Genomic DNA, 13551 nt, shown 5'->3' with positions numbered 1-13551 from the left:
TCCAGCTATAGGGGTATAAAAAGTGTCAAAAGAAAATAACTATTTTTGCTTTTTATTTTAAATAAATATTTGTTAGAAGTTAATAAATATTCATTAATCATTAATAAATATTTATTAACAGTTAATAAATTGTACTTAATAAATTACTTATTAACTGTTAATAAATATTTGTTAACTGTTAATAAATATTTGTTAACTGTTAACAAATATTAATGAACATTCAATAAATCGTATTTAATAAATAATTTATTGTTAATAAATATTTATTAAATCCTGATATTAAAAAATCATTTAATAACAGTTAATAAATATTAAATATAAACAAATCCTTCTATCAGCGTACAAAAAAAATTCTAAGCATGGCAGAATCTAATAATTAAAAATTTAAAGTTTCTATGTTTCAAAATCGGCCGTATCATTTCTAAAATATAAAAAATAAATAGCTGAACGCACTCTACACCACAATCATCTCCAAGAGAGAAATCTCATCTAACCACCGGTTCCTGATCTTCCCGAGCTTCCGGATAGAACTCATCTGAAGGTTCTCTGAAGCACCTTACACCATAAAACATATAACGGAAAAGTTTGAGCCTCCCGAGAGAGTCCTGGGCGCAGTTAGTTTACGATAATGGTTAGCTAAGTGAGTTAAAGTGAAACACCATCGATAAAGATAACAACAGCATACGTTAACTATAAAGGGTGCGAGTTTTGGATTTCCCAGTTTCTCACTAAAATCCTCATCCTCAATAAATGCGTGAGTACGCGTGTCCTTCCACATTCCTGAAATCGTAGGCGTGGGCGTGCCCCCGAAAGCCCCGCCTCTCGCACCATAATGGCTTCCTTCAAACCAATCCACTCCACCGACGTCACTAGCCCAGTGGAGGGGCGCACCAATCCGCTCCTCCAGCTCTCCACTTGTAGGAGGAGCCTCCCCAGATGCCTCCTGGCGGCCTACTGAAGAACTAACTCGACCAACTCGGGGAGAGGCTCGAACTTCATTATGTATCATTATACCGGTCCGCGCCGCGCGGTGTGCACTGCAGTTACTGGTCTAGACGCGCGTGTGTGTTCCGTGTCCAGGCCTCCTAAACGTTGGCGAAAACCGCGAACCCGTTACGTATTCTTGTCATTACTGTCCTCCAAAGTTTTTTCGCGGAGTGATTATTTTATAAATAGTGGACCCATAACCTGAACTGGATTAACCTCTTCATACCAACAATATTAAATCATCGTATTGTCAATTTTAATTAATACTGTTAATTGATACCTTATAGTGCCCGACGATTATTTTTTAAACAAGTCATCACACTGTGGTTACCCGACGGCAATTATCGTTAATGAGCTACCATTAATAGTTATTAATATCTGTGCTGTTCCGAGGATTTTATTAATTATATTTCGGCTCAGTGTTTCAAGTGTGATTTTTAGTAATCAGTGTTTGGTGTGATTTGTTGGAATTGGGCGCCAAACATAGTTTTTGTAAGCACAAACTGCATTTGATGATCATCAACCAAGACTAGGTGGTTAAGTGTCTTGAATTAGAAGATATAATTGATGATCTACCATCAGGAATCACTAATTCGTTGGTTTGGTTTAATTTACCCGAATTGGGCGCCAATATACAGTTTTCGTCAATTGAAATTGTGATCATCAAAAAAGACTAGTGTCTTTAATTAATGATCCACTAGGTATCAATAATAGCTTGGATGCTTTGATAAGTTTGGTGTTAAGTTAAGAATCTATAAAATTGGCAGTTTTATAGCGTTGAAGATAACGAATATGAGGATTGTTGGAAATTTAGTGTCTGGTAGCAAAAGAAGCTGACGCTAGTGAGTGTTTGGAATTGGTAGCGGTGGTTTTTCAAAGGTACCAGGTGTTTTAGTGGTTGATATTGTTCGCGAGTGTCATTGCCAGTAAATAATAGTCGATAATAGAATAACTAGTCGACCCTGGATGTGAAGTGGTAATCCTGGTGGTTGAAGAGCAAGGATTTAGCTAACTTACCAGAGAGTCAGCCGACGCGAAAGCATCGGCAAGCTCCAAGATTCGGGCTCCGTGCGGCTTTAGAGTCGCGGCGACGTCGGCTGGTGCCGCGTACGGCCTCGACGTTGCTATTAAGGTGGATCGCCCGGGCAGCACGACGACGCTCAACTTCACGGACCTGGGGAGCCCATTCGGGGCGGGCGACCCCTGTCCGTCGAGCACCCCGACCCCGAACAGTATGTCGGGGGGACCGGCCTCGGGAGCGGGCGCCGGGGGTGGATCCGCTGGGGGAGGAAACTCCGACATGGACCAGCATCTCCACCACGGAGGACTCGGTTCGGTGACTCCTGGCCCGCCGGGAAACGGCGGAGACAGCGCCTCTAGTACCCCAGTGTCCCAGTCCGGGAAAAGCGCCTTCATTGAGCTCCAACACAACAATCTTTACAACCCCGCGAGTTTGAGGGGAGGCTACCCCGGAGGCCACAATGTCTCCGCGGGACACCAGTTCTCGCATCAGGTGGGCTCCTTGGGCCATCAAAGCTCCGGACCCGGGAGTGGAAATCAGCAACACTCTGATGCAGGGTTTCCTAGTCCCAGGTCCGCACTAGCTGGGTACCCTTTTGCGCCAATGCACCAGCACAATGCGTACGGATATCATCTCAGTTCTTATGCTCCGCAATGCCCCTCACCGCCCAAGGACGGTGAGTACCCTAACTGTATGTATTACACTTTTTTTACTATTTATACGCTTTTATTAGGTTAAGATTAATTGGTTCAGTTTTAAAACACAGGTCCGAAGTTTTTTGGTTTTTATGAAATTGTCTTGTCTTTCATTGGAAAAATGTAAATTTAACTTATTTCTAATTTATATTTTCTTTCTGATATCGACGATCTAATTAGCAATTTGTCTAAATCTTTATTTTTTAGCGGGTGATTTTTTAACATATTGATGTAGCAATAATCCAATTATAAATTATTTGAATGATCCAAACCAAAATATTATACCTCTATTAGATATTCATAATATTAAATGGCTTTTTTAAGTGACAATAAATTTTGAACTCATTGTTTTTTTCGTACAAATAGAAGATTCTTTAAAATGGAGTTAGACAATTTGCTAATTAAAATGTCGATATGCTTGTCTGTAGTTAAATCCGTTCAAAATTAATTATCACTTTAAAAAACAATTTATTATCTTATAGAGGTATAATATTTTAGTTTGGATCATTTAAATTTAAATAATTTATAAGTAGACTTCTGCTACATCAAAATGTTAAAAAATTATCCTCAAAAAAATAAAGAGAGACCAATTGCTAATTAGACCGTCGATATAAAGAAAAAAAAATAAATAGATTAAAAAGAAAAATTCTTGTTTGGTTTCAGTCCTTTCATAAAAAATTTGTCAAAAATATCCTGTGTTTTGAAATAAGACAGCTGAATTTTTTAGAATTATTCAAAAGTTTGATCTGTTCTGGAGGAATTTCACTAAGAAAGTTAAAGTTCTTTTTGAAGTTTTTTCCTTTTAGAAGCAAAAATTAAGCTTGAAAAAGTTTGTTTTTGATCTAAAAGTGATTAGAAGATGAGTTTTAATAGAGTTTCACGTGAATTTTCTATCAAACTTTGAATTTATTCTAACAAACCAAATTTCATAACATCAAACTTGCATTGTTCTTATCACCAACCGTCGGACAACTATTGTTACCCATGTTAGATCCCAACCAAAACATAACATTGATCATTTAGATATTAATGTATGTTTTCGCTATAAAAATGATTTATTCTAATCCATTGTTGTTGTACATCAAGTGGATGATCAAGATGACACGATAATAGTATGTTGTGCGAATGATATCTAACTGCGATTAATTGTAATCGTTGTTTATATTTCCATAATAGCAATAATAATACCGCGAATGTATTATAATAAACTTGTGATTCTTAATGAGGAATATTTTAGATCGTACTCATCTTAAATTTTTTAAATTGTTAGAAGAATTAGAAAGTCCAATTTTTTCTATCAAAAAGGATATTTTAAACTTTTTTCATTATTTTATCCATTATTTTTTTTAGAAAACAAATTCTAACGTTTTTTCCGTCATTTCTAATCATTTTACGCATATTAAACCCAAAATATTGCAAAATATCATTCAAAATAACTTTCTGAATTTTTCCAAAAACTGCCATTTAACGTTATAAATTTTTCAAAAAAAAAACCTTTGTACTCATCTAACACTTTTTAAATTTTTGGTAGAAGAATTAGAAAGCTCAAATATTTCCTGTCAAAAACAATATTTTAAACTTTTTTCATTATTTTATCCATTATTTTTTTTTAGAAAACAAATTTCATCAATTCTAACTTTTTTGTTCTTTTTCTGCATATTAAAGCCAAAATATTGCAAAATATCATTCAAAATAAATTTTTGAATTTTACCAAAAATTACAATATAACGTTAAAATTTTCTAGAAAAAAAAAATTACTTTCTCCAGAGTAATACTTAGCTTAGAACAAAAGTAACCTCAAGACACACGACATATGTAGGATCGAACCAGCTCTATAAGTATCTCCTCGATGTATATTTATAATATTGACCGCGGCAGAACATGTGAACCCAATCAATACATCACCTATGTAACAACAATAACTTATTCGAGCATATTAACATCGTCCATTTTTGCGTTCTGAGTCATGAAGCCTAAAGATATTACCCGCGAACTTGATATGATAATCCACCAATAAAGTCTTCAACCAAGGGTTGGTACTCGCCGAAACCGCGGGGGTCTCGGCAGCAGGCGCCAGGTAGTCTGCCGGGTCATTTGTCCTCTTGTTTTTGAATGAAGACTTAGATGACAGAACAAGATACCTTCTTGTTGGTCTTGTTGGTCTTCTTCTTCTATATGATGATGTTACTATTCTATATTACTCATTCAGAGGAACTCGAGTCTGATTTGGTATTGTTACAAATTATGCCCTTTCAGCTGAGCATGGATATTCATTTGGATATCCTACGGATTGTTAGTTATAGTGCATTCAGGCTTTTTCTATTCTTCTTAAATTCAAGCGACCCGGAAAAGGGAAACTTAGTCTAGATTCTATTATTTAGTCGGTGTTAAAATAGTAGCAGGGAATATATTCGTATATATACATTCGATTCTTTTTTTAGAAATTTAAGGTAGTCTAGAGGACGTGGGTGGAAATAATGTAACTCCAGGTAGTCCGCTTGCATGATTTAGAATGAAGAATTTCCAAAAAAAGAAACTTTGAATTCAAGTTTTTAATAGGAGTGTATGTCTTGTGCTATGCGAATTGATATTATTATTGAAAAATTAAAGATAGACGTTATAAATTTCGGCAATTTCTTAATGAGTTTGTGATAAGTGATAACGAGTGCGAGTGTACCAGTAATTGAAGTTAATAAGAGGACTTATCAAAGTTGTTCTACGAAGTTGGGTTTTATATTTTTTTTTTTTTTTTTTTTTTTTTTAATTGTGTTATGAGTGTCAGTTGCTCTATTTTTGTCGTTCAGCTGTCGTTTGAACTTTTTTAACGGAGATTATGTAATTATTGATTAATATATTTTGAAAAATATTTTAATTTTTGAGTTTTTATTAAATTTTAAGAATTATAAAGGCCTAAATTTTTTTATTGTAAAAAATGTTTTGGAAAGTTATTAAAAAATAAAATTGAGTAATTTTTTGCCAAAAAAATTGTTTTTTTTTTAATTTAAAATGAAAAAATGTTATCATTATTTAAAAAATTTTTAACTTTTAAAAATTGATAAAAAATTACTAAGATACAAAAAAATACAAATTGCTTGTCAAGAAATAAAAAAAAAAATAATTTTTGGATTTTTGATAAAACTTCAAAAAAATTTTATTCGCTTTAAAAAATTTTGCCTAAAAAAATTCCAAAAATTGAACTCCAAAATTGTCGAAAAAATCTTTTTAATAAATAATAAAAATCTTAGACTTTAAAAAATAATTTTAAAATTTTTGATAAAGCTTCAAAATAAAAAAATTTTATTCACTTTAAAAAATTTTGCCTAAAAAAATTCCAAAATTGTCCAAAAAATCTTTTTAATAAATAATTAAAGTCTTAAATTAAAAAAAAATTTTTTTAGTCCCAAAAAAAAATCAACTATTATTTTTTTATTAGACTAAAAAAAATTCCAAAACATTTATTAATCTAAAAAAAAAAACAAACTTAATAAAATATCAACTAATAAAACGGCAAAAAAGTAATTAAAGTGGACAAAACCAGGTACTTAACTAATGACAGTTTCTAAAAATATAAATTGAGTTATCGTTAAAAAAGATACAACATTATCTCGGATCTTGTCAGGTGGCAGTCATTGTCTTTTCACAACAATATGACTTCGGCCGTGAACATCATCGGCGTAATGATGACTATTACTATTACTATTATGATTATCATTATCATTATCATTACCAGCGTTCATTTAACTTGATACAGTAGCCCACACTACTATAAAAAGCATACAATGCACAATGCACAATATATAATCCAGCTAAGTGCTCAAAATTCACATCATCAATCCGCGTTAAATGTCAGTAATCCTTTATTCAGGATTACCGCAAGGTAGTACTTTTAAATTACGAGCCCAGGGGGAAAAAGCCCCAGACGTTTTCGAGACAAAAAGGTTCAAAGTTGTTGAATTTTTACCGCGAGGGTAAAAAGCAAAGCTGTCTTCGGTTTAATAAAATAAAATGGCGCTTAATTCGCAACCCTGATTACTTCCAGTTACCCGATCAGGAGGGTTGAAAAAATACAAGCCTACCTGCGCATATATATAGAATAAAGAATGAATAACCCTTGCATAAACTTATAATCAAGTATTATCGTTTTTCTGTAATTTTTCCAACCCTTATTACAATCCACTTGCCGGCGGATGGTCAATTGAAGGCAAATCGGTTATATTACCTAACCCCGTTTTTATACAATATTAATCGAGAAAAAACTATCGCAAAGGGTTAACAAAAACTGTCTCGCTGGAAATTCTAATGACAGTTATTTTCCGGAGTTTTTATTTCTTCGTGTAGGTTACGAGCAACCCCTTGATAAGTTTCTGGACAAGGGCACCCGATAAAATTACAGATTATTTTATGACCGTCATTGGAAATCCATTAAAACTTTTAAATGCACTTTTTTTAGTTCGGGAGAAAGGACAAGTTTCTAGGGATATTGTTGAGAACTTTTGATAAACTTTTTTCAACCCTTATTCAAAAGCTGAATATTAAAAACTTGCTTTATTGTTTAAAAAATTTTTTTTTAATTTAAAAATTTATAAATTTGTGAAAAAAAATTTTTTTTGACTTACGCTTTTTTAATTTAAAGAAAAAAATTATTTGAGTCTAAAAAAAGCTTAAAAAAAATTTTTATCTATATTTTTTGATCTTCTTGTTTTAAAAATAGAATTTTTGGACTTTTAATTAAATTTTTTTTTAATTTTGATGTTTTAGCGTCTCAAATATTTTTATTTTTTGGATCCAAAAGTTAAAAATGTTCAAATTTGACAAAAAAGCATATAAAAAATTTCTTACATCAATTTAAAAATATAAAACATGGATAAATATTCGGAAAAAATGAAAGAAAATTTTTTTTTGACTTACGGTTTTTTAATTTTAAGAAAAAAAGTTATTTAAGTAAAAAAAAGCTTACAAAAAAAATTTTTATTCATATTTTTTGATCTTCTTTATTTAAAAATAAAATTTTTGGATTTTTGAGTGTAAAAGTTGAAATTTAAAAACATTATTGAATTTAATTAAATTTTTTTTTTTAATTTTGATGTTTTGGCGTCCTAAATATTTTTATTTTTTATATCTAAAGGTTAAAAATGTTCAAATTTGATAAAAAAGCGTATAAAAAATTTCTTACAGCAACTTAAAAATATAAATATTCGGAAAAAATGAAAGAAAACATTTTTTTTTGACTTACGATTTTTTTTATTTTAAGAAAAAAATTCTTTTAGTCAAAAAAAATTTTTATTCATATTTTTTGATCTTCTTAATTTAAAAATAAAATTTTTGGATTTTTGATTGTAAAAATTGGAAATTTAAAAAAATTATTGAATTTTTTTTTAATTTTGATGTTTTAGCGTCCCAAGTATTTTTATTTTTTAAATCCAAAAGTTAAAAATATTTAAATTTGACAAAAAAGCGTATAAAAAATTTTTTAAATCAATTTAAAAATGTAAATTATGAATAAATATTCGGAAAAAATTTTTGGTTTTGGTTTTAAGAAAAAAATCGATGTTCAAATGAAATGAATAATAAAAAATGTCGGTGATTGTAATTGTTTTGAGCTGACGTGTGACAAAAGTGAGTTTGGCTAAATGAAACATTTAATGCACGTTTTAGGTGTTATTGTTGGAGTTGTAGAGATTTCATCTGTGTGCTGATGGAAATCCAGAGCGAGCCACGGGCCGATACACTCGCGGCGTCCTTTGATTAATTAATTAAATAATAAATATCGCATCGCAATCGCGATTCGCTTAATTGCCAGTGGGCACGCTATTGTTTGCTCCTTGTTAGTACACGCGCCATTTACTACTATATTGTATCTGCTCTATCATGGCCCATCGAAATTCACTTTTCGGCCGTAGGAATTCAACCTGCATGGAATTTTATTTTTTATTTGTTAATATATTCATATATCGCGTTACTAGAACCATAAGGGCGTATAAAAAAATTTTTTTTGCTCCAATCAATGTAAAAATATTGAAAATATTAACATCTATGGAAAAAACGAAAAAAAAAAATTTTTTTGTGATACGCCCTTATGGTTTTAAGAAAATATTTTTCTAAAACCATAAGGGCGTATCCTGTTTTTTCGGTTTATTATCAATTATGAGTCAGAGTCAGAAAAAAAATTGCAAAGGTAATAGAATATCACTTCACAACTTGATTTATGTCAACAAATATTTATTTAAGTGAGAAAACTAATAAAAAATTAAGGAAAAATAAATTCATCAGAGTATTACTCCAATGCCATCTCCATCGTCAGGATCATCTGTGTCTAAGATTATAAAAGTAAAAAAAAAGATTTCTTAATTTTTTTTTAACTACACGGAAAGAAAATTGAAGGAGTTTTTACTATTTTACTATTGTAATTTTTACTAAATAAAATAGTAACGGTGGACTGTACTTCTCATTTAGTAATTTTTACGATCTACTATTGTAAATTTTATCCAAAACAAATAAGACTAGCAAGAGTCTTAAAAAGTCGAATACTATAGAGCAAATTATACAATATGTGTTTGTGAACTTTACAATTCAACTATTGTAAAAATTCACAGTTGGTTTTTTTAAAAGAAATATTAGGGAGGGAGAGAGATAGAAGGTTGGACTAATTGGTACCTGTTCAGTAATCGAAAAAAGAAACCGACCTTTTCGTGCTATCTGGGAATCGAACCCAGAACTCTGTGTTGGCCAGCCAGATACTCTCCCTCTACGCTATCCGAGGTAAACAAAGACCCATATCCTTTAACATTTACATAAACTCAGAGTCTAGCGCTGTGCACGGCCATCACTCACACTAATTGAGAAACATTCCAATTCAACTATTGTAAAATTTGCTATAGTTCTATTGGAAAGATACAGAGGCAGCACTGGAAATTTTCATCTCTTACTTTTTACAAGAGTAATATCGTATTTTTTCATGAATAAATAGTATTTTTTCTTCTAAAATATTTGACAATTAATAGTAATAAAAGTATAGTCCAGATTTACAATAGTTGTATCGTAAATTTTCCCATAAATTTTTTCCGTGTAGATAATGTTAAAAAATATTAAAAAATTTATAAACTATGAGCATGGCTGAAAATTAAACTTTGATAACACCGATGATATTTTGTGGGTTAGTGCCTGATGTACAAAAATGATTTAGATCATCAAACTTGCTTCAAGATATTGGTATTGAAGGATCATAACAATTCTCAAGAACAAAGTTCTTTTGGAATGACTTTTTTAAAATTACAGTTCTAAATGGCTTACAAAACTCTTTTGTTAATCGTAAATAGATCTGAAGTAAAAAAAATCAATTTTGAAAAACTTTGAGGCTAATTTTATTAACTTGAAGACATACCGATTGTTCTCAAGTTGTTATGAATTTATTTTTTCTTAATTTTTCATTCGTTTTTTCACTCAAATCAATATTTGTTGATATAAATTAAGTTGTGGAGTGATAATTTCTATCACCTTTGCAATTTTTTTTCTTACTCTGACCTATAATTGATAATAAACCGAAAAACAGGATACGCCCTTATGGTTTTAGAAAAATGTTTTCTTAAAACCATAAGGGCGTATCACAAAAAAAATTTTTTTTTTCGTTTTTTCCATAGATGTTATGTTTTCAATATTTTTACATTGATTGGAGCAAAAAAAATTTTTTTATACGCCCTTATGGTTCTGCAAAACCATAAGGGCGTATATTTTGAGATACGCCCTTATGGTTTTAGTAACGCGATATATTTCATTAAATTTCATACATTTAATTCCTTATTTTTATCAAAATTTTTTTATTAACTTCTAGATAGTTAACTTTCAAAATTTATTTCGTGGAAGAACAATAGAAAAATCTATTAAATTTGTCTTTTTTAATGGTAAAAAATTTTTGATAAAATAACATCGAAAGAAATAAAATTTTTTTAATTGCAAATTCTATTATAAATTTTTATTTTTCTAAAATAACTTCAATATTAATTTATTTTATTGTCTAAAAGTTAAGTAATATTAAAATTAAAATCCAAATAATTAGTATCAATATTAAAATAAATATAAATGTCTTTATAAACATAAGCGATTAAGTGATGAAAAGTATAATTTGAAAGATTGCGTGGAAAAGTATCGTCTATTATAAGTACTCGGTATTTATACAAAAGCGATAAAATAATCTTCATCTCCCCTCGTATTGTAACTTATCTCTTGATTTATTTATGATGAATATATCCACAATTTTATTGTATATTTAATGCCTGTATAAATTTAGTATCAAACTGTAAAGTTGAAATAACTTAAATAATAGTTGTAAAGTTAAGACTTACACTGAGAAAACGGTTTGTTTGACTCAAATGCACTGATTTATTTAAAATGAATCAAAAATATTTATTTAATGTCAACAAATTTCTTTTATTTAAATATATATATTATTTTGAATCAAATACTACTTCGTTTTGGTTTATTTAATTGAATCGACTGATTTATTTTATTCAAATAAAGATTTGTTAACTATTAACAAATCTCGCTTCAAGTAAATTACGCTTGGTGTCGCTAATTTTCAATGTGAGTATTGTTTAGATTTGATCTTTTTTGTGACCAACCACTACTTCTTTTATATTTATTTTAATATAATATTAATTTACCTATTGATCTTAATTACAATAAAAAAATATTTCTAAAAATTTTCACTTATAATTTTTATTAATTTTAACATGTGAAATTTTTTAATTAAAATTTTTTCATAATAATTTTACTGTTATAAAAGTCGAAAAAATTTATAGATGTCTGTTAATTTATAATAATAAAGTTAATCGACATTTTTTATTTTTTTATTTTGCTTAATGTGTTAAATTAGAACTAAATAATATTTTTTTTTAATTGCACTTACAGTTTTTCGAATTTTTTACAAATGAAATTAAAAAAAAAAATTTTTTTGTAAAATTTGTTTCAATAAAAAAAATTCTAAAAATTTTTAGATGTCGGCTAACTTTATTGTCATTGTTCATTTCAGTATAATTAATAATTCCAAAAGAAGTGCCCATTTTACCCCAAACGTTCGATATGTCCACTTTTACAACTTTCCGAACCTAAAACTAAAAATCATTGCTTTGAGTATATTCAAACATACCATTTATTTATAGTTAACAAATCTGATTTGGTATCAAATAAATATTTCTGGTGATATTTAAATAAGAGATTTATTTATAGTTAACGAGCCTTATTTCATTTAAATAAATTTTTTTCTCAGTGTAAAGTCAATTCTTGCTCTGAATTTGCTCCTGAAAGTTAACTCCAGAAAGATCCGAGCTGTAAACTGTAAAACAACCGCGAAGATAAAGATGATAGGAGGATAAGGAAGATATCGGCGGCGGCCGTGTATAGTCTCCACTGTAATGTGGAGAAGAAGCCTTTATATTATATACTTACAATATAAATGTATAAGTTACCTGCATGGAGACGGTTCTGTGTGAGTTTACGGGAGATCGGGTAGCGATCGCGTGATTCAACCTGGTGTACACGAGCGGTTAAACTCGGCGCCGGGCAAACATCGCGGACGCGCGTATCGACACTAGATATTATCGCGAAATGCACCTTCTCGTTATTCTTATAAAACCTTATTCTTTCATGCTACTTATTATACGGGCTCTGTTTCTGTTTTTTTAACTTTTCGCTCTGACTAATTTCTGAGGGTTCATTTTTTAATTCGAATTTTAGTCAGTATTATTACTTTTATTTTAATACAAGCTGATAGTTGAATTATTAACAATATTTTTTAGCTGAAAAAAATATTAAAATTTATGTAAAAATTTTATTATTCAAATATTTGTGTATACTGATAGAAGAATTTGTTTATATTTAATAAGCTTTATTAACTTTTAATAAATCATTTTTTAACATTAGGATTTAATAAATATTTATCAACAGTTAATAAATTATTTATTAAATTTTAATCAATATTTGTTGTTAACAAATATTTATTAACAGTTAATAAGTAATTTATTAAGTACAATTTACTAACTATTAGTAAATATTTATTAATGGTTAATGACTATTTGTTAACTGTTAACAAATATTTATTTAAAATAAAAAGCAAGAATAGCAATTTTCTTTTGACACTTTTTATACCCCTATAGCTGGAATACATGATAATAATTCAATTCACTAAATAAATTAACGTTTTTAATATTTAAAAATATAAAAGATAATTATGAGCTGTGATAGAATTTGGTATTTTACAATAAACGTTATTATAATGTAATATAATTAATCCAAATAATTTATAAAGATGATTTTTGTTTATAAGTAATCTTCATATTATATGACATTGCAAGCGAAACAAATTCACTCAACAAAATATTTATTAACTGTTAATAAATATTTGTTAACTATTAATAAATATTTATTAACTATTAATAAATGTACTTCCCTCTCAAAAAAATATTTATTGAATGTTAAAAAATATTTATTAAAATTTAATAAATTAAATAATTGTCTCCAAACAAATTAAATTATTAATAATTAATGAATTCTATCAGTGTATTTTAGAAGGATTTAGTTCTATTTAATAAGATTTAGTAACAAATACTAAATGATTTAATAACAAACTTTTAATTACCAAATATTTAGTAATAGGTATTAAATCATTTATTAAAGCCCATTTAGTTCCACCAAATAAATATTTAGTAGTATTTAACAAATGATTTATTGTTACTCAATAAATCGTTTATTGGTATCAAAGAAATTAATTTTTTAACTAATTTTAGCGTGTAACCTAACTTTTTAACTTAAAATAAATAAAAATAAATAATTTCAAGTAAAAATATAAGGTATTAT

General features: G+C 28.9%; 1 protein-coding gene across 5 annotated transcripts in view; it reads left to right on the top strand.

The window, feature by feature from the left end:
• Positions 1 to 999: 999 nt before the first annotated feature.
• LOC123262385 (homeotic protein distal-less) overlaps positions 1000 to 13551 on the top strand; it is a 74661-nt gene continuing 62109 nt past the window's right edge. For 3 of the 5 annotated variants that reach the window (XM_044724564.1, XM_044724567.1, XR_006508935.1), the window contains exon 1: positions 1000 to 2684. In XM_044724564.1, coding sequence (XP_044580499.1) covers positions 2222 to 2684 — 463 coding nt within the window. In that variant the 5' untranslated portion in view covers positions 1000 to 2221. Of the gene's footprint in view, positions 2700 to 13551 lie in introns of all 5 variants that reach the window. The other 2 variants (XM_044724568.1, XM_044724565.1) reach the window with 2 other exon arrangements.

This window comes from Cotesia glomerata, linkage group LG4, assembly GCF_020080835.1.
Source record: "Cotesia glomerata isolate CgM1 linkage group LG4, MPM_Cglom_v2.3, whole genome shotgun sequence".
Lineage (NCBI taxonomy): Eukaryota > Metazoa > Arthropoda > Insecta > Hymenoptera > Braconidae > Cotesia > Cotesia glomerata.
Note: the sequence above shows the minus strand (reverse complement) of the source record. Positions and strands in the feature narration are given on the sequence as shown.